This window comes from Heliconius melpomene, chromosome 6 (assembly GCF_056956725.1).
Source record: "Heliconius melpomene rosina isolate 202511_hmr_F chromosome 6, ASM5695672v1, whole genome shotgun sequence".
In the NCBI taxonomy this organism is placed as follows: Eukaryota; Metazoa; Arthropoda; class Insecta; order Lepidoptera; family Nymphalidae; genus Heliconius; species Heliconius melpomene.
The window spans coordinates 7,184,796-7,207,294 of record NC_140394.1 but is presented as its reverse complement, the minus strand read 5'-3'; the positions used below and the strand labels follow the sequence as shown (position 1 = coordinate 7,207,294).

At 31.5% G+C, this 22,499-nt stretch overlaps 3 protein-coding genes across 5 annotated transcripts in view; 2 read left to right on the top strand and 1 right to left on the bottom strand.

Annotated features, from left to right (window-relative positions):
- LOC146538277 (uncharacterized) overlaps positions 1-16,835 on the bottom strand; it is a 31,717-nt gene extending 14,882 nt beyond the window's left edge. For both annotated transcript variants that reach the window (XM_085186300.1, XM_085186301.1), the window contains exons 1-10: positions 16,447-16,835; positions 8,805-9,006; positions 6,801-7,096; positions 5,097-5,343; positions 4,181-4,312; positions 3,572-3,689; positions 2,820-3,031; positions 2,225-2,370; positions 1,140-1,290; positions 531-637 (exon numbers count right to left, since the gene is read on the bottom strand). In XM_085186300.1, coding sequence (XP_085042426.1) covers positions 531-637; positions 1,140-1,290; positions 2,225-2,370; positions 2,820-3,031; positions 3,572-3,689; positions 4,181-4,312; positions 5,097-5,343; positions 6,801-7,096; positions 8,805-8,890 — 1,495 coding nt within the window. In that variant the 5' untranslated portion in view covers positions 8,891-9,006; positions 16,447-16,835. The remainder of the gene's footprint in view (positions 1-530; positions 638-1,139; positions 1,291-2,224; positions 2,371-2,819; positions 3,032-3,571; positions 3,690-4,180; positions 4,313-5,096; positions 5,344-6,800; positions 7,097-8,804; positions 9,007-16,446) is intronic.
- A 361-nt stretch (positions 16,836-17,196) lies between these two features.
- Positions 17,197-18,501, top strand: LOC146538276 (complex III assembly factor LYRM7-like). 2 transcript variants are annotated; one of them, XM_085186509.1, is made up of 4 exons: positions 17,197-17,362; positions 17,431-17,574; positions 17,940-18,021; positions 18,322-18,501. In XM_085186509.1, exons 1-4 carry the CDS (start codon positions 17,342-17,344, stop codon positions 18,441-18,443), a joined length of 369 nt encoding a protein of 122 aa, XP_085042635.1. In that variant the 5' UTR covers positions 17,197-17,341; the 3' UTR covers positions 18,444-18,501. The 2 variants fall into 2 exon arrangements, with proteins under 2 accessions (XP_085042635.1, XP_085042634.1); XM_085186508.1 differs by having other exon boundaries at positions 17,431-17,619.
- Positions 18,502-19,147: 646 nt separating this feature from the next.
- On the top strand, positions 19,148-22,498 carry LOC146538275 (inositol polyphosphate 1-phosphatase-like). The gene is made up of 4 exons (XM_085186500.1): positions 19,148-20,014; positions 20,341-20,485; positions 21,075-21,271; positions 21,636-22,498. Exons 1-4 carry the CDS (start codon positions 19,573-19,575, stop codon positions 21,875-21,877), a joined length of 1,026 nt encoding a protein of 341 aa, XP_085042626.1. The 5' UTR covers positions 19,148-19,572; the 3' UTR covers positions 21,878-22,498.
- The last annotated feature ends 1 nt before the right edge of the window (position 22,499 follows it).

Below are 22,499 nucleotides of genomic sequence, written 5' to 3'. Positions count from 1 at the left end.
GAGCTAGCCACAAATAATACACTAATTGAAGGAAGAAATTGAAAAAGTTATTATCCACTAAACGTTTATGTCACATGTCACCTAAATATAGAATACAAGCGTAATTGATGCATTAACGTTCGTAAATTGCTAATTCGATATCATCAAAAATTTAATTACATTATAATTAACTTGATGTATTAAACAAAACCATGTTATGATTTCTTTTATTACATACTCAAATATCATTAAACGTATGGTCGTATAAAAATAATATAATTAGACTACCTTATTATTATAAGCGGCAAATGTATAAATATATTAAACGATATGCTTTATCATAATTTTATAAATGGAGCGACAAGGAGAAATGTGTGATATTTTAAAGACTAACGATTTCTATGTATAATATACTCGTACGACGACTAATTGCCGTCGACTTGATAATTGATATGAATAAATGACATTAATTTTAATAAAAAATGTGTTGTAAACTAAAATTTTGAATATAAAATCGTTTTAAAATATAATAAAATATTTTTTATACTAACCATTGACAGGGTTGCAAGGGGCACCGTTTTCACAGTCACATTGTTGACGACATTTTAATCCGAAAGTCCTGCCATCACACGGCCGATCACACTTTAGGCCATCAAACCTATAAGAAACTTCTTTAATATAACAGTAATTATTGTTAATAAATATATTATAGCATTACATATATTTACGTTACGTATTTCCGTGATAGATTGTGTCTATCTTATATGTATAACCCAGAGAACACTGTTATGTTTTAAAAATTCTACAAGAGGGAGTAGTTTCAGAACAATTTTAAACAATACAATATTATTCCTTATTTAATTAAATACGTTTGAGTATCCTTTTACAGCATACTAAAAAAATGTTATTTTTACAAAATAGCAGTTTTAAAATGCGGTAACAGGTTGGTCCTCACGTCGCGCTGGATACTTGCGGATGTCAGCGACTTTATTCCTATACGCTAACTGTTTTCATGTAATCCACTGTTATTGGGGTAGAGATGCCCGATGATCATTGATTTTCGATGAACATCGATGTTAGTAGATAAAATTTCGATGTTTTCTAACATCGGGTATCAATATCTTGGGGCCAGAGTTGCTTAGTAACATGCGGTGTCTCACCCGGGCGCGCACTGGCACTGTCCGGTCTCGTGCGAGCACGTGGCATTGTTGAGGCAGTCGCAGGTGTCGGCACAGTTGTCGCCGTACAGCGGGAACTTGCACGGCTCCTCGCATCGTAGCCCCTGGTAGCCGGGCGCGCATAGACAAGAACCTGGACATTTTTAACATTTCTTAAATGTTGTTCCATGCTTAAGAAAGAAAAAATATTTATTTAGAAAATTTGCATCTGCAACTCTACATATATGCGATAATAAACATATTCAAAGCTTTAGCTAGAAGTGTTTTAATTTTTTTAAAGGATTTTAAGACAAAAATTATTAAATAATTATAATAATATACTTTAATATTTGTAAGTATTGAATAATTTCTGTCTGTGAAGGGTTATACTCGTGTATGTATCCACATAATATGTGTTTTCAAACATATACTTAACAACAATAGAATATTTCAATTCACTCTTCACTTTCATATTATATTTCAGTTAAAACGTGACATAGTTATAAACGTGACCCAGTTAAATGCAATTTACTTCGCTCATATCATTTAAAAGATACAGTTTTTCACATTTTATACAATTACATACAAAAAAATATCAATGTTTGTATTGCAAATAAATTAAAATTTTCATTTTCACATCTGGTTTGTTGATGGAACTGTTAGTTTGTGGGAGCCTATAAAAAGCACAATAAACCAATTGTAAATAACTGTACTTTTATTTAAGTTTCATAATTTAACATACATCGTTTCATTTGTTAAAAAAATAACACTTTTCTTTTTTAGAGTCTTGCTGAATCCCACACTTAGCAGGGGAGGCAGAGGGAACCTGAGAACTTAAGTGATAAGACACTGTTCCCTATTTTCCGCTGAATTCTTAAGGCTTGCCTGTTAAATAGCGGAACACAACGCCACGCTTTGCTTTTTTACCAGAGCAAGGAATATAAAAATATTAATAAATAATAATTCATTACCCCGAGTGAGAATCGAACTCACAACCGTCGCTTTTACAGTCACAAGCTTGTGCTCCTGCGCCACAATTACTAAATAATATAATTCGTTAAAAATAAAACAATAAAACATTTGCAGACCATTGACAGGAGAGCAGTGTCCGCTGTTCTCGCAGCGGCAGGTGGCGCGGCACCCCTTGCCGTACGTTAGCAGCGGGCACTGGCGCGAACAGAACTCGCCGCTCCAGCCTGCCGCGCACTCACACGCACCCGTCCACGGGTCGCACCTGATTGTATGAGGACATTTATTTTTTAAAATTTCACGCTGTACATCCGCATATCGATATCTTAATTCATAATATTGATATTTTAAACCTCCATCTGGTTATATAAGCATATTGTTTTGTAGCGTCAAGCTGTATAAGAACACTTATTATAAAAAATGATTGTCTTAATACAGCTGATATACTATCAGCCAACGTCATTTATTTTTTATAACATTTTCGCTGTCTTATGTAAAGTTGACACAGATGAAGTTAGCTGGTGCTACGCTCCGTTTCCCTCTCTCTATCTACTTCATCTTCTATACGAAGTGACATTCAACATTGAACTTCCACTTGAGTGGTGGACGCAATGTCTCAAAAATTTTACAGCAAATGGGGAACGTAGTGTCTTAACACTAAATTCCCACTTTCTACCCAGGTATATTCTGAAGATAAAATAAAATAACACTAACATATCAGTAGTGGCAGCATTGCACTCGCACTCGTTGTCGCAGCGCGGCCCCCAGCGGCCGTCGGGGCAGGCGCGCAGGTGGCAGCGCGCGCCACGCCAGCCCGCCTTGCACGTGCATGCGCCGTCGCGGGCCGCGCATTCTCCGCCGTGCTCGCATGAGCACCGCCCCGCGCAGCCCACGCCGTACGAGCCGAGCGGGCACGCTTCTAGGCACTGTGGGTTGAGAGTTTTGTTAGAGAACTAATTGTGTACACACCTTTTACAAAACTGTATCATTTCAAACACATTATGGTAGTGTTTGTTATGTTTATTTTATTAATTAAATGTATTTTTTGTGCATTGTTTTTAAAAATATATAAACATTCTTCCTTCTTTCTCTATATAAACGTGTTGTAAAAGAGTATGAACTACAATATAAATACATTAACTATTAAGGCCATAGCGAAGATCTTTGCTATACTCTAAAACAAACACATTAAACATTCAGGTCATCCCGCAGTAGCATTGTACATAACTGTAAACGTAGCGATCGTCGGTTCAATTTCCACTCAGATAAATTAATAATTTAATATTTTCATTTCCTCGCTCAGGCAACAAAGGCAAAACGCGGAGTTGAGTTCCGCCATTCAACACAATGCCTCGAGATTTTCGAGAGAATAGTGGAGGAACAGAGATCTTAACACTGGGTTTTGTATACACCCTGCTAAATGTGTGATACAGCGTCAAACTAAGAAAAACATAAAAAAAACAAACCTTTTCGCCTGTAAATCCAGCCTCACACTGGCACTGGCCTGTAACATGATGACATCCAGCACCGTTAGCGCATTCGCATGTTTCCTCACACATATCCCCCCACTTTCCTGAAGGACATCTAAATAATAATATTAATATTATTAATAATTCAAAATAGACATTTTATTAATATCTAAAATGACAAGCAAATTCGAGAATAAAAATATTTAAAATAATAATATATCCTACAGAACAGCTACACCATTGAATTAGTTATGTAATCGCTATAAATATAAACAAATCATTTATTTTTAAAAAAAAAGAAGGGCGAAGAACAGCCAGAGCTCATTTAAATTTTACAGGGATCCATAGGAAGATTCTAAATACTGACACTAAACTTAACAATTGTAGGTTCCATCCTTACTGGAGAGGAGGCTGGGATCCCTCGCTCATGTAAGAAGACAAAGCGCGGTAATAAATTCAACCATCCACAGGCAATGACTCGAAAATTTAGCTATACCTGGCCAAACGTAATATTGACATTAGGCTCTGCCTACCTTGCTATATGCGAGATACAGAGTAAAACCCAAAAAAACAAAGAATTGAACATAAATTCTTAATATAACTTACTTGTTAGCACAAACTCTACCAGTCCAGCCGGCGGTGCACTCGCACTTACCGGCGTACAGATTACATTCACCGTCGTTCTGACACCCACACCTGAACGGACATGGTTCATCGCTGGGGCACACTTCTTCACATCTGTGTTAAAAAAAATGGTATATTGGTATGTAATGTATTTGGTATTGTATTTACCAAATACATTACTGGTACTGTAATATATTTGGTATAAATAAATATTTTTATAAGTTAAAGAAGAATATTTTGAATTGATGAATTCGATAACGTGGCTATTCCAAAGTCATGTGTTGGTTAAAAGGATTTTCACAATATAAATTTTGGAAATATTCATACATATACAACAAACTTGTAGATTATCATAAGTTTAATATCAATAGTTAAAATGGAAAATATTAACTTACATAAAAGTTAGATAGGGAAAGCTATTTTAAAATCATATAAATTAATTAAATTGTTTTAAACTATTATCTTGGATATTTGTATACATAGAAACTGCCGTAAGACGATGTAGAACTGCATAGTGTGTCCTTGGCCTTAACGAAGGTCAGGACAGGTCACAGTAATTGAATTGTCGCTAGAAAAATAATATGAAAGTGTTTCAACTTTTTCATAAAACATGACTACAAACGTGGCGACAAAGTTCTAAAAGTGTTTTTCAAATTGCTTTAGTATTATTTGGTTTTATCCTTTTTTTGCATTTTATATGTTTATCAAATCAAATCAGCTTCACGCTGTATGCCGCTGACAGCAGTGTAAGGAGAGGGAACCTCGTATTAAAACACTCCGTTGCCCACTTTCCGCCGAATTCCGGAGACATTGCGTGTTGAGTGGCGGAACTCAACACCGCTCTTTGCCTTGACAGTTAACTTAAAACTAAGTATTAACATTAAAAAAGTACACTCACAAAGGTCCAACAAAACCCTGTAAACATTCACAAGCACCACTACCCGGATTGCAAGTGGCATTGTTTTTGCACTGACACAGTTCAGCACAATTGTCGCCGAAGGTCGGGGGTGCGCAGGCGCGCTCGCAGGCTTCACCTCTCCAGCCCGCTGTGCAGGAGCACTCGCCGGTCAGCGGCTCGCAAGTGCCGCCGTTCAGACAACGACACTCATTCTGGCAGTCCCGACCCCATTTGCCGGCGGGACAGGCTAAAAAATGTTCATGTAGTTCAGATAAATACTTCTTTTGAATCGCTTTCAATGTTTTAGAACCTGCTTTAAGCTGTAAAGCCTACATTTTTTTTAGCTTCATGCTTTATCCTTCATATGAAAGGGTAGACAGCGGCAACCTGGAAACCTCACTGTTTCCTCACTTTTCGCCGTATTCTTGAGGCATTGCGTGTTGAGTGGCGGAACGCAAACCCCACGCTTTAAATCATTACGAAAGCGAGGACATGAAAATATGAAGTATTTCACTCTCCTGATTATAGTATAGTAGTATGGAACCTACAACTTTCGCGTGCTTGGAGCCTATGTAATGACTGGCCTAAAAAAAAGGCCATTTATGTTATTAAAATACAAGAAAAAAATATTGTAGCTACACTTTAGAACGTTGGAAAATATGTCATTAAAATAGTTGTTTTTTTAATGTTTACGTTTATTAAAAATATATTTAAAATGCTAATGATCAAGTAGTATTAATATTCATAAGATGACACTATAAGATTCAGATTAAATCATTTTTAATGGATATAAATCCCTACATTTTAAATATACATACTACATAGTATATATACCTATATGTAAAAGGAATGTTTTGTTTAACAACAAAAGTATCATGTGTCATTATGACACACTTCTATGTATTGCCTTTCCAAAGTAATTATATTATTATCATTTTAAGATAAGAAGTTAAGCTAATAAGTTGATATAGTACAATCAATTACTTAATTATTTTAAACTAATATACGACGGTTATGCCCCACTACTATAATAGTAATAATCTGCATGAATAAAAAAAAATCAGCTTCACGCTGTATCCCGCACACAGCAGGGTAGGCAGAGGGAACCGAGTGTTAAGATACTCTGTTCCCCACTTTCTGCCGAAAAATAAAATTGCATTAAATTGTGCTGTATAGTTTAAAAGCTCCATGCGTAGATCTGTTCAAAGTGCATCTTAAAGCAAGAATTGTATGAAACTGCCGCGCGACGGTGTAAAACAAGTAATAGTGATATGTAGGCTTTATGTCGTTAATATGTATACGTAAATCGAAATCGTAAGAGAAGTGCCAAATACGAATGATGTGAACACAGTTGCATTGTACCTACTAAATTTGTATAGAATGTATGTTATTAATATTTCTATATTATATTTTAACACAAATAAATAAATAAATACTAAGAACAATGGATGTATGCCTGTTTGGATAAAAACAAGTGATAACAATACAAAGGCCTTAGTTCTTAAAATACTTACGCAAATTATGAAAAACAGAGTGTGTCTGCCTTTATATAGTTTATTATAATACTAATACTAAAGTAATTTTTAGTTCCTCTACACCCTTAAGAACAAAAACCCAGCCCTCATCTTAGCCATATGCGATTTTCATTGACGGGAACAACAATTGACGTGCGAATTGTGGCAAAACGAATCCGCATGTACTTACATATATCGCAGGCGGGTCCCCCGTATCCGTGCGCGCACGCACACGTGTTCGGCGCCACACACTTCCCGTGCACACACGGCTCGACGCACACAGGCATACACTGTTTCCCTACAGAGTCCGGAGTGTAACCCTTGCAGCATTCCTCCACGGGCCTGTGCTTCACGAGCGTCTGGGTCTTCAGAACTTGCTTGAATTTGATCTTGTATTTCGAACAACGTGGAGGCACGTTGAAACACCAAGCGTACTCTTTTACTTGATACGGTTGCTGTACAGACACTTTTATTATCGTTGAGTACCTATAATGTAAATATAAATTAACGATTTCTGTCTGATTCATAGTTATATTTCTAATAAATGTTGTTATTAAATAATCTTAACACTTCTAGTTTTATCTTAACTCTACATACACTCTTGTGGCCTGATAATAACAATTAGAAGTGAACAATAAAGAAGAAATGATAATATGAGAAGGACTAACAACTATTATAATTTAGTTCCGAGTATCAACAGATAAGAGAAAAATATGCATAAAATATACAAATGTATAACAGATATATAGTACGAAGTCACGTTATGAATTCATATTTACATTATCTATATATATAAAATCGAAAGGTCACTCACTCATCACGAAATCTCAGTAACTACATTTGCTAGGAATCTGAAATTTTGCATAGGAGTTATTTATAGGACGTAGGTGCTCGCTAAGACGGGAATTTGCAATATTCGACTTCTAAGGGGTAGTTTTTGGGGTTGAAAATTTGTATGAAACTTCCTTACTACAAATGCTAGGAAGTCTCAAATTTTGCATGGACGTCACTTATAGGACGTAGGTACTCATGGAGACAGAAATTAATAATAACGTAGTTTACGCAGGCGAAGCCGCGGGCGGGCCTCTAGTAATTTATACAGCTAACAAATTATTTTTGACGAAATCAAATAACTAAAATAAATAAAAAAATAATAATTTAAATGATAATATTTTCAGTTACTTTATAAAATATATAGGTTGTATAGTAAGTGTAATGTGTATTACGAGTGATAGTCTAGTATGAAATTGCTATTTAAAAGCATGTTTTCATTTTAGCGGAGTACGCAGAAATAATCTAATATTAAAATACTTCAGTCTATTTATTCCTCTCGTTGTAAATGTACCTATTGAACCTTCAAACGTCGGGTAGGTAGGACTTACATCTATAACTTGAAGTAGAATCCATAATAATAAGGAATATAGCGTTAATGGCAGCTCCATTAACGCTATATGTATTCCTCATCACTACTGAATGAACATTAATAAGAGGAAAATCTTTCCAACCATTCAAATTCAAAATATGGGAAATCAAATGTTTAATGCACTAGTAGTTTTTTCCATACAAAAATAAGGAAGGTGCAAATATTTTGTATATTATCATTACTATTTAAAATATAGTTTAATCCGTAATTAGTGATTATTTAATGGTATTAAAATACTCTCTACTTCAAAAAATCTCCTAATTGATTTGTTTGCGAACCACAATCATAACGACTGTTTTATAAATAAAAAGGCTGGATTTAATAGCTTACCCAGTAACAAGGAGGCGATTGTGCGACTTGCTCGTAATTTAACAATTTTATTACAAAAATGAACTTGAAAATATACACTACACAATTTTTGCGACGTTAAAATCAATAAATAATGTTTACGCTGTATCCCGCAACAGCAGGATAGGCAGGGGGAAACTAGTGTTAAGACACTCCACATTCCACCGAATTCTGGCGACATTGCGTGTTGTGTAGCGGAACTCAACGCCGGGTTCTTTTGCCTTGGTGCCATAGCGAAGAAATGAAAATATTAATAAATACGGACCGCTTAAACATTCTAATTTATGAACGTGTAACTTGTATACCGTTAGTTTATTATAATGTAAGTTAAAGTAAGAATTATTATTGCTTTTTTTTCGTAATTTTTTATACATATAGCTATTATAACTGCCTGACAGAAAAAATATTTTACGAAATACTTACGATTCCTGTCTAGTACAGACGTTAGGGCCTTCCAACAGGGCCCCGGCTGAAGCAGCCAGGGCCAACAATATCAAAGTATTCCACATCTCGGCTACCTTTCAAACAGCTTCAAATCGCAAACCCATAACATAATATTATGTATTGCTTGCTATCGTTTACGTGACGCTATGCATTCAGCGTTTCCTCTTGTGAATTGTTTTTGCTAGAACAAAAGAAAAAAATATATACACAAAGGCAAAAATAAACATATTTTACTTCTTACACTATACATGAGACATAGAAATATTTAAGTGGTTATACGGCCATCTAAAAAAACAAAAAATATATAGGTATGTAAACCAATAAATCTTATTGTTAGAGTAGATATAATTATTTTTAAGATCATAGTCGACATTATATATTTTAAAAAATCTATTATTTAAAAAAAACGTCGATGCTCAGGGGCATAAATGTGAAATTGAATTATTTTATATTTTCATTTCCTCACTTTGGTAACAAAGCAAAACGCAGCGTTGAGTTCCGCCACTTAACACACCATGATGCAAGAATTATACGCCTTAAAAAAGTATAATAAGGATAAGCTTTTCTTATCCTTATTATACGTATATACATATAGGATAGCCTTTTGGCTAGAGATGTAAATCAGCAGTAGAATTCATCGCCACGAACTCGAACGTGATAAATTAAATCACGTAAAAGACGCTAATCAACCAGAAAGTATGGGTAGCTACAGTTTAAAAAATCAAATGTATCATTGTTACTATAAAGAAAAATCCATATTAATTTATGCATATTCATATTATTTACTTTGTACGCAAAAATATACATATATGCATATCCTAAATGGGGTTTGTAGGCGAAGTACGTATTTAATCTTTGGAATAACTCTACATTAACAAATTAAAATAACAATAATAATATAAACTCTGTAATATAGGTTTTATATATAAAATAAAGTATACATATAGCATAATATTATACATAACATACATATAACATAAATTTACTTTGTAAAATTTATTTTTCAAGTGCATGACCGACATTACCTACGAAACGAACAACGTCCTGGGTGTTGCAGCTACTTTCGTTACTTGCCTGCTCAAACTAAGCTAAGTAGGTCACTTGCGTGTGTGTTAATAAAACAAAGGTACTAAAAAATCCGTGTTAAAATTATCAATTAAGTACTTACAAATATGACAATTAAAATGCATAGTGTGATATACGGTGGAAAGTTTAAAAAAATATTTATTTAGAATATTTTTTTTTTATATTATACGTACTTACTTTTATTCCTTTTGTTTAAAGATATTTGATACTTATATCAAGAGACCAAAGTTTATTACTTTAATATTTGATTAGATGATACTTTATATTTACTGTTTTTTTCTTTATTCATTCACATTTAGAACTATTGTTATTAAATATAATTGTTAAAATAGGCAGGAGTATATTTTAAAGCCGAATTTTAACTTCTAACATTATTTTTATTAAAGACAGTATATTCGTTGAATTAATAAATTAAGATTTCGTTTAAAGTTTCATATAACTGAATTTTGAACAAAGAATACAAGTAATATGAAATAATATTTTATTATTTATAAGTAGACTGCAGCTAATATGTAGTAAAGTGAAACCAGCACAAGTGGGTCGCTTCGTCATAATCTGCTATCACTAACAATAAGTACTAGGTAGACCAAATATCAAACTATGTCTTTTATTTATATACTAGTGGCCCCGGACGCGGCTACGCCTGCTTGAACTATAAGAATATTTTCGCGTCGGTCATACTCATACTATGCCGCCCGAAGGATAGGTCATTTATTTTCATAAGGATGAATATCAAAATATCGCGGTAACGGTTGCGTAGCGACGCGACGGTTGTTATTAAGATGGCAGAATAAATTGCACGTCAAATTAGAAAGTACTTTAAAATATATTAGTACATATGTGTTATGTAATGTTATATAGCCTATAGCACTTCTGAAGAATGCAGCTTTCATACAAAACAAAAACATAGTAAATCGGACCAGTAGATCCAGAGATCTTAGCGTTCAAACAAACAAACAAACAAACAAACAAACAAACTCTTCCGCTTTATTATATTAGTATAGATTTTGTCGATTTTATATTGAATTTCTTTTCGCGAATAAAGAAATCCACTTATAGTTGCTTCCTAAACTAGGATCCTACTACATACGTGCCAAATTTCAGTGTTATATGCCGCCTGGTTCCGGCAGTGCGTTGTCCATCAGTCAATTGACTTAGTAAGAGTTTTAAATATAGATTTTTAATAGAAATATTAGAATATATAGTAAAAAAACAAAATGAAAAACCACAGCCGCTATTATCAAAACTAAATAACATAGTGTTACATACAAATTGTTGTCTAAATTAACATCGCTTAAAACATAGTGCCTCAAAATTATTAAATACACTAATCTGTCCAACCAACTAGACAAGTGCCTAATTACTTTAGCCGTAGAGTCTATAAACCTATATAGCTTGAATTTCGTACGTTCCTATTAGTCACACACATGAAACAGAAATGCGAGAAGCCATTAATTGTCAGCTATATTGACAAAACACCATGCGATGTTGAAGAGCAAAACATTTATAACCGTTACGAGTTAAACAGGTCACTTCGTGTGGGTTCGCGTATGGCGTTTTTTTTAAGCACTCGATTAAAATACGCTATGCAAAATTCCTTATGCTTACTGTTACAATATAATATATTTATAAATTTCATATAAATGAAATAATTTGGAATTTCTTTAATAAAATATTTTTATAATTATTGATTAAATTATTTATTTCCTATATATTTATGTTAACATATTAATTTTCTAATTAGCAGCATGGTATGCACTTTAGCCATATAAATTTATAAATGTACCTAGAATTGTTTACACCTATTCATCTACGTAACTAGACAGGAAGTTGGAATATGGACACTAAAATAGTAGCTTTACATATTGTCATCAAAATGCCGTTTCTGAAGGTAATGCGTCATGTCTCTTTCTGAGTAATGAGACTGGCGGTTGTATTTTTACAAATTAAAATAGTTAATGAATAAATATTCCACTTTTAATTAAAACGTTTTGAACTTTTTCTAATATTTTTACATAAAATTATTACCGACTCATCAGTTGACGTTCAATCAGTTAAATGCAAATCACCAGGCCTACTTGCACTTTGTACAACTTGGATAATGTTAATTACTTTTCGAGTGCATTAACAATTGATTACATAATTAATACACTTCTGAAAAGTTATATCTTTTGAAGAATTAATATCACCGTAAAAATGGGAAAATATTTTTTTTATAGTGAAATATTTTATAATAATATTTATTGAGGCCATCGTGGCGCAGCGGCGGTTGTGGGTTCGATTCCCACTCGATTAAGTGAAATTTATTAACGTTTATATTTCCATTTCTTCGCTCTGGTGTCGAGGCAAAGAGCGGCGTTGAGTTCTGCCACTGAACACGCAATGCCTCCAGAATACGTCAGAAAGTGCGGAACGAAGTGTCTTAACACTAGGTTACCTCTGCCTACCCTGCTGTGTGCGGGATACAACGAGAAGCTGATATTTTATTTTATAGTGAAAAAATGCTATTCTCCATCATCATAGTATGTATTACAATATATTACTTAATATTCCTGGTTTGATATTCATAATATGCAGATATCATACTTATAAATACGTCCAACACTTATCTTGCCTGTACGTGCAGACACGGCTGAATAATGCTGACACGTCAACTGCCTCATCCCGGATGCCGCAATGATAAAACATTCAATTACGAGGAAAGAAAGAAATGTTTACAGGGTCAACTAAATTACTGAGATATACGCATGTAAAAATGAAACTAATATTACTTATATTGTCATATAATGCCTTATACCGGCCTAATAAAAACAATGTTTTGACGCTATTGCCATTATCTAGTTGCAAACAATTTTCAGTACACTAGCGAATCACCCCGAAATTATATGGACCGTTTATTTTGAGAGTGGTGTAAGTCCATTTTCTTTTGTTTCGAGAAAATTAAAGATTAGTATGTCGATGATTGTGCAATTTCATTTACCGACCGATTTTAAGTTGCTCAAAACATGGGTTTTTTTTGAGAAATTTAACACGGACTAGTTATATATAAAAAAATTACATTAAATTAAGCATGAATTACGTAATAGCTCATTTTTCTCAAAAATGGACTTACACCACTTTCAAAATAAACGGTCCATATCTATGCATATAATAAAACTAGTGGACCCGGACGCGGCTACGCCTGCTTCAACTATAAGAATATTTATTAAATATATTCATTAAATTATTTTCAATTTTCAATAGAATTAGTAAGAAAATATAAGTTTAATAATCAAAAAGAACAATAAGTAGATACACATTATTAGAAAAAATTATCTGAGTTATTGAAATTAACCAACAAAAGGATTAAAAGTAACTAAAGGATAGATATTCTTAATATTAGAAAAAGTACCTAAAGTTTTCCGTGCGTGCGTACATAGATATCGACTCTACGAAATAACTAAACATTTCTCTCTATTAAGCAGGATAATTTTAGCGGGCAATATCAAATAAAATAAGAAGAGAACCAAAGTGTAGCTTAAATTAATTATAAACAGCAAATAATTACATAAAAAGTAACAATAGTTCGAAAATGTATGAAAATTTATAAAACCGTCAACGTCATCTGCCCGTTCGCGTCGGTCATACTGTGCCGCCCCTAGGTGGCTAGGTCATTTGGAATCAGTGACATCTCCTTAATTATTTATTAGTATGTTATACAGTAAACTATAATTTCAATCTAGATAAAATGTTAATAGTGACTATTATATTTATTTTCATAAGGATGAATACCAAAATGTCGCGGTAACGGTTGCGTAGCGACGCGACGGTTGTTATTAATATGGCAGAATAAATTGCATGTCAAATTAGAAAGTACTTTAAAATATATTAGTATATATGTGTAATGTAATGTTATATAGCCTATAGCACTTCTGAAGAATGCAGCTTTCATACAAAACAAAAACAATGAAAATCGGACCAGTAGATCCAGAGATCTTAGCGTTCAAACAAACAAACAAACAAACAAACAAACAAACAAACAAACTCTTCCGCTTTATTATATTAGTATAGATTGTAATATCGCTTCACGCTGCCCTGCTATGTGTGAAATGTATTATGCTAAAAACTACGGTCATTTATTAACGGAATAGCTCTCAAAAGAATAATTTATAAAATATTTGTCTCTTTTGCCTGTGCGTTTGTGACCAACGGCTTTACCGATTTTAATACTGTTTTCACTGTTGTATTTTCGCATACTTCCCTTAATATTTAGTGTTTCATTATAATCCGTGCATAAATAAAAAAGGTAATGTCAATATAAAGAATTGCATGCGACAATATTGTGACAAAGTCAGTGTTTTGTTGAAAATTAGCTGAAACTTTAACTATGAATGTATGGATATTTTTTAGAGTTTAAAATGATAATGTTATTAGATGACGAAAGTAACTAAAATAAAAAAATAAATAATGGTGTAGTACAAACGGGCGAAGCCACTAACGTGTCGCTAGTTACATATTAATTTATGTTAAATTGACTCTATATGAATTTCTAATATCGCCATCAAACGAATACGACTTCACGTTCATTATTTTTTAAGATTTACTATTGCATTTTAAAGGTTTCAATAATAATTATAGTTTCATACAATATACCTACAAGTTAATAAGTGTAGATGGGAGTGTCTTAACAGTGAATTTTCTAAAACGTGAAGCAATTTTTAGGTCATATTATAATTAGGTATTAATACAACGGAAAACGTGTTTAAAATATATATAAGCCACATTTAAAATTACATTTTAGTCTTAGGAAGAATATGAACTAATAATTATGTAGTTCAAGCAGGCGAAGCTGCGAGCGGGTTGCTAGTAATAAATAAGATTGTTGAGGCCGTCGTGGCGAAATGGGACAGTGTCTGACTGTAAACGCGACGAGAAGAATGAAGAATAAATTTTGTTTTCTTCCTCTGTAAGAAGACAAAATGCGGTTAAGTTTGGCAACTAAACAGACAAAAAATAAAATAAAATTGTCACCCAAAATGCTTGGTTGACCAAAGGTCTCCAATATTGGCAAAAAGTAGGGAATTGAAGCTATAAATAAATAATGATATTGTTAAATAAGCTCCCAGACTCTTAAAACATTCATAGAGTAAGTAAATTAAAAGCTTAACTTAACTCTATTTAAATATAAAAAAGATTTATATGAAGATTGACAGAACAGGAATATGTAAACCACATGTTGGTCTTGTGTATATCTCAGAAATATTTTAATTACTCATAAGTTCAATGGAAATTGATGAGAGAATATTTTTATTAGGCTGACAACTAGTAGCTAATTACTATTTATCATATTAAATAACACAAACATATTATCAGTAGTACATGATGACTAATAGGTCCATGCTTCTCAAACAATTAAAAAACCTTTGTTGTAGTTCAGTCACACAAATAGTTTGGTTAATTATTTTTTTAGCTTCATAGCCAATAGACAATAGGCAATAGGCAGGGAGAACCTAGTGTTCAGACACTCTGTTCCCCACTTACTGCAATATTTTGAAGACATTTGGAGACATTATTTTAGGAGTGACTGGTGGATCTCCATGCTGACCTTTGTCTTGTTGTGAGAAAATGAAAATTGCTCATACCCCGAGTAGGAATTGCACCTACACTCATCAGGTTAATAGTTAAACTTTTCAGTCCAATTATTTATGAAATTGATAATATATTATAGTTGAATTTAAATTATGCATATGGAAATCATATTCTTATATAAAAAATATTTGTGTGAGGGACTATTAATATACAGCAGTGTGAAATCAAGAAGAATTATGTGTAAGCAAGTACAATTGTAAGTGTTATAACATGAAAAACATGCTTTGAAACGATCTTTTACAATATAACAGCAATTGAAAAGGATCAGGAGTTTGGGACAGAAAATTTAATCCCTATTTTATATAAGTATGTACCTATATATGATTAAAATTTTTTTAAATAATTGTTTCAACACATTTATACCATTATTATGAAGCTGAAGAGTTTTTTTGGTTGAATACACTAATCTCAGAACCTAGTGGTTTACATAGAAGCCTGTTTTTGGTTATTGGACAATCCATCTATCATAAATAGGCCAGTTTACATTAGGATATTTCCATTTTACCACACAGGCAGAGCCACAGGAAAAGCTAGTTGTTAATAATAATAGAATAAAATATTTAGATGTTTATATAGTATGTGTTATGCAAGTGTAAAAATAAATCTATGTCAATTTAATATACAATCTTAGATATGAAAGTTCTAATCAATTACTTTAAGGACATCCTTCAAAGAAAAAATCTCTTAGAAAATAATCATGTCAAGCACTTTCACTTATAGATTGTAGTTTTTTATGTCAAATAAACATAACACAAGACAAATAATTGTCATATTTTTTTACAATAAAAAAACAAACTTGAATATTTATAATATATATAAAAGAAAATTTAAATTTGTTTTGACTAGGTATATGTTTTTGTTTTTATATTTGATATAACAAAATATAACTGTAATTTTTGCTACTAACCCGGAAACTTCAAATTGCTTGCTTGTTACAATATATCACTTCTATGATTCACTTATGCACACACAAGATTCTTCGATATATTAATCGCACAGAAATTGTAGGATGTTGTGTTAGTATTTCTAAATCAGGGTAATCAAGTAATTTTTAAAATACTACATTTACACAAAGCACGTCCACTTAAAAGTACCATAGAACCAATACCAACTTCATAATAAGAATAATTAAAGGATAACGCACTAATTAAAACTCAATACAACTTATAAGATCACATTAAGAATTTCTATACTCAACTCAGTGACGTTTTACGTTTCACTCTAAAGTCTAATATCTGTGAGACTGTGACTGTGACGGCTAGGTACGCGATCATTCTGCGACGAGAAGCAATTTATTATTATTAGTGTTGCCACTTGTCAGCTACATTACCCTAACGAATAATTATAATTTAGGTAAGGTAGGTCTAATTCATTAAACCCTACGAATATATGGGTTCCGTTATCTTGACATCAATATTATCTTCTATAAAATATGTATTGGCTGAAAAGAACCGCACGCACCTGGACTGGACACAATTGGAATGATGGGAGTTCACAGTTTGTTAAATGAAGTAGATATATTTAAAATATACCAAAAACAGATGTGATGGCACGTGGGTACTAGTGATCTATTGAATCGATGAATCGATTCGATTAATTTTCTAAATACATTTGCTTAAACTCCAGGCCGGTAACACTAGCTCTTACTGTTAAAGTGTCATGTCAACTGTCAAGTCACAAGAGACGATTTAGGAATTAAATATGAAGAATTGTGAAATTATCTAATAATATAATGTATTAATTTGTATTTGATATCTTAAAATCACACATATTCATAAAATTTTAAATAAATAATTGACAAAATGTCGTCATTACGAAAAATGGTAATAAAAAAAAATAAAATAGAAGTACATAAGAGAGAATAAAATTAACAATTTATCAAATTTTTCAGGTTTTACAAAGCTTTAAAAAATTACATCGGACCAGATTAAAAGTATTTCAAGGTGATGAGAGGGCTTTAACAGCAGCTAAGATAAAAATAAATGAGGAATACAGAAAAAATAAACATGTAAAAGACGAAGAAGCTATTAAAGCGGTATGCAACATAGGAAAAGAAAAATTGGCTGGAATACAACAGAAGGCAAAACAAAGTTATTTCTTCACACAATGCTGGATCTCACTAAGCAAAAGCTCAGAGTATAAAAATATAAGCCACCCCCTGTTTTGCTCCAGCTGTTGCTCTGTATTTATGTTTTAAATGTATTGTTGGAGATTTTGGATTTTGTGGGATTCATTATTTCTTGTCATCATCATTCATGTCATCTTTCCATTCTAAGCTAAGATATTAATAATATTATTTTTTTAAATAGTCCTTTTATCTCTCATAAAATACTATTAATTAATAATATCAACACTTATATTAAATAATATCTTGTATAAATTTTAACAGTTTTTTTTCAGATGATTAAATTTGGTGAAGATGTAGAAAAAGAACTGAGAACGCAAGTTATTCAAGCAAAAGAAATAAAACCTGGTATATTTGGTACGAAATCATTATGCATTTTTATGTATGAATTTATAAAAATTTTTAAATATTAATTACATTTATAGAGTCTAAATTAAAAGTACTTAATTTAGACTCTATAAATTAAGGGTCTAAATTAAGGGTACTTAATTTAGACTATACATGTAATTAATTTAATTTATTACCTTTCCCTCTGCCTACCCTGTTGTGTGCGGGATACAGTGTGAAGCTGATTTTTTAACTTTTTTTGTGTCAAGGGTCACTTTTTTGTTTTTTTATTTATAGTTATTTTTTATTAATATACAAAAAATATTTCAGAAGCTAAGATTACTGAAGACACCTTAAAATTAGATAATATTCCATACAATGATGCTGCATTACCAATTGATGGCACTATGGAGAGACGCCCTTGTTGCCAGGATGAAATTAAAAATAAATGAAGAATATAGAAAATTTTAGCATATAGAGTTACTTAATAAAAGCTTATTTATTAGTGTATTTTTGTTTACTATTTTAAATTATGATACTATAAGTATACAGAGTGTTTTTGTTAGCACCACTTAAAATGAACAAAGTTTTAACTACTCTATAAAAGAGTTATACAATTACCAAATTTATTTTTTTTCCAAAAATAAAAAAAAAAATTTTTCAAACAAAATAAATAATAAAATTATCGTTGTAATTTTTTTTTATTTCATTTCACGATGTTCATCCATACCTGTATTTCGTGTGAAGCAATTACGCATAGATACCAACAACGTAAACACTACTCCAAAAATACTACTAATACTACTATTATAATGCTAAAACAACTTTGAACTTTATCGCCAAAACCTACTCTCGATTTCAGAATAAGGCGTGTACGGCGTTCCTTTGATAGACTTATTTGTGCGTGCGTCGTTCTTAACAAATGGCGTTTTATTTAACAATGATAGTTTTATTAATTATTTTGTTTGAAAAAAAAAACTTTTTTATTTTTGGCAAAATCTCTTATATTTTAATTATATATCAGTAGATAATAAACCATTGATAGTGGTAACTTTGTTACGTCGATGTTCGATTAATATTTACTATCGATTATCGATTATGATTTAAGTCATATATGATATTAGAGGCTAGAGCCGTCCTTATATGCTATATAGATAATAAAATATTTAAACAGTCACAGAACACATTTACTCACAGTCACAGTCATCTCAATTCTCATAAATCGTAATAACAAAACAATGTAATCAAAATAAACATGATGTAAATTATTAGGAAATATAATATTACAGAGTGTAATTGTTTGTATATTCTTTAAGCTGAACTATCTAATACAAATCACAAACTTCCCAGTCAGTAATACTAGATAATCAATAAGTAAGATGTTCTATAAATAATTAAAAATCAATAGTGTAGACATACAAGCCTTTACAATTCTTATCATAAGCTCTTTAAATTTCGCTTCTTGTTCCTCACTTCTACCACGGCTCTATTTAAAATTATAAGCTTTCAACAAAATTATTATTCATCACGTAAAAATTAATTTAAGTATTAAGTATATATTACGTACAAATATTAAACAATATGGCAAATTTTTTAGAAATATTAATAAAAGCTTCCGAAAAAGCTGCTAATGTAGCCAGATCGTGTTGTGAACATTCAAATACAGAAGCATTGTTAGTCACTGAGAAATCTGAAAGTGAAGCAAATTCTCGTTTTGATAAAGATTTTAAAACAATTGCTGATGTTTTAGCACAGGAGGCAGCTAAATCTGTTATTATTACATATTTCCCAGAACTTTGTAATTATGTCAGAGGAGAAGAATCGTCTGAAATTGGTGGCAAAACAGTTAGATTGCAAGATGATCAAGAAAAGACATCTGAATTACTTCAAAGTCTACTACCAGTTGCTACAGCTCAAAGAATGGCTGCTGCAGCCCACGGTGATATTAAATGTGATATAAGTTTTCCATCTGGTCTTCCCTATATAGACACTACCAATTTAGGAATATGGATTGATCCAATTGGTAATTATTTTAAAACTTGTATTTGCAGATATACAAAGTTTTATAAAATTAAATTATTGAAAATAATATATTTGTTGCAATAAATAATATATTAGACTTTTAAGTTATAATAATATCATTTCATTTTGATCATTTGATTCATTTGGTGGAAGAATTATCTATTCACACAACAAAATATTGCAGAGCACATACTGAAAGTTTATAAACAGTATTTTTTTTATAGTAAGATGTCATTGTTGCACAAAATGAGCAATATATTTTTAGCATTTATCATTTTAAAATATAATATTGGTTAATTATATCACATTACATTTATACTACTTTAGATGGCACAGCAGAATTTATATCTGGTGTGAAAGGTGATGCTAAACCAGGCCATGGCTTGTCTTGTGTGACTGTACTGATTGGAGCTTATCTAAGATCTTCTGGCAAGCCAGTTGTAGGAGTTGTTAATCAGGCTTTTTATCAACAGTAAGTATATTTTTATGTGTAAGAATATGATAAAGTGCCACTATAAGAACATCATAGTGCAGTAGATTATTGTCTGACTGTACATGTGAAAGTTTGTAGTTGTAGATTCCATCCCTACCCAGGGATATAAATTATTTCATTTTACCAATCTGGAAGTTACAGTATTGTTACAAAGTAATATTGCCAAAAGCATTAATCTTCTATCATCTCTCTTTGTAAATGTGACAATGATTTTATATTTGTTTATTTCAATGTTTAAGTGGTAAGACTGTTAAATTGCAAGGTTCACCTACTAAAGGTTCAGTGCCAATTTCATAATTATTGGTAATCAGGAACATGACCTGCAAAAGTTGCCAATCCTGAGTTTTCAGGTGTATGATGTATGCACTTTATTACTGTAAGTTCTTACTTCTTGTCCAATTTCATAATTCTAGATTCACACTATAGGTTTTGTGTACTTAACAAATTTCATATAAAATGCAGCAAAATCCTTTGATTGAGCCTAGAAACGTGACTATGCAGTATACAGTGTAAAGCTGTGAAAATAATAATGCTTAAATAAACATTTATAATTAACCATTATTTGCAGTGACAAGGGACATATCATCTGGGGTGTTAGTTATAACAATGTCCATGCATTTTCTGACGTACAAATGTCAGTGAAAGATAAAATAATCCTTATGAGTGGGTCAGAAAAGCCTGAAGTAATAGAAAAATTCACATCTTCTGGGTGGCTGGTAAAATACTTACCTGGGGCTGGTCACAAATTGATGAAAGTGGCTCTAGGTAAACAACTTTTTTTAGAACAGTTATTGTGTTGAATATAATATTTGAATATTAAACAATAAAATTGTTAATTCAATATTGAAAAGAGCCATTGTTCAGATTCTTGTTGGCTCTTCTCAGTGGAGTTGCCTTCTAAGATTTTGAATTTGAAATAATATGTTAAGAAATTAGTTGAATGGCGAACTCAATGCCGCGCTTTGTCTTGGTACCAGAGCAAGGTAATAAAAACAATTCACTACTCTCAGTGAAATGAATCCACAACTGTTGCGTTTACATTCAGACACAATAACATTGCAATACATTGGCCTCAAGTTACCATATTTATGATTATAATTAAATAAAGTTATTTTTATAATATTTGTAGGAGAGGCTTCAGCTTACATAGTCTCACAAGGAACTACATTTAGGTGGGATACCTGTGCTCCTCACGCCATTCTACTGTCAAAAGGTGGAAATGTAATAAGCTACAATAATTTTGAAGAAATTACTTATAATGATGAAAAAGATTTAGATAGTAAAGAATATTGCAATAAAAATGGAATTATAGCATATTTAAATGGAGACATATTAATTGAAATAAAGAATATACTTAATAAGAATAATTAATTATAGTAAAAGTAATATTTATGTGAAGTTTATTAAAATGTTTAAATGTTGTTATTTATTATAATTAAAAAAAAATGGTTTCAAATCTAAAGAAGCAACTGTTTAGGTTTTTTATAATTAATAGTAATAATTGCAAAAGTATTTTTGACAATTTATTAATCATCAAATATATAAAAAATTAAAACATTCTTATATAATATTGTATATGAATTGATCTTGGTTTTGTAGACCACTAAAAGAAAGAATTAGAATTTACTCTCTGAAAGGTATATTGTATGGAGTAGATGGATATATACATTTTTTTAGTCAAATGTGTACTCAATTCCAAAGCTCGTCTAAAATTATGTCATCAACATCAATATGATTATAATAGATATATTTTATTTACATCTAATCTTATTTTCATGAAGCTAAATTGTTATATAAGTTTAAGTTAAAATAGTGCTTAGATTCCTTTAGGAAGTTGAAATAAAAATTCTTAAAGTACAAATTCTATTTACATACAAAGTTTATATTTAAAAATATATTACTGATCTCATTTATTTCTATTAAATTAATACGACAGAAGAATCTCATTGTCTTATTTAATATATATTTTAGTCAGACTATAAATAAAGAAATT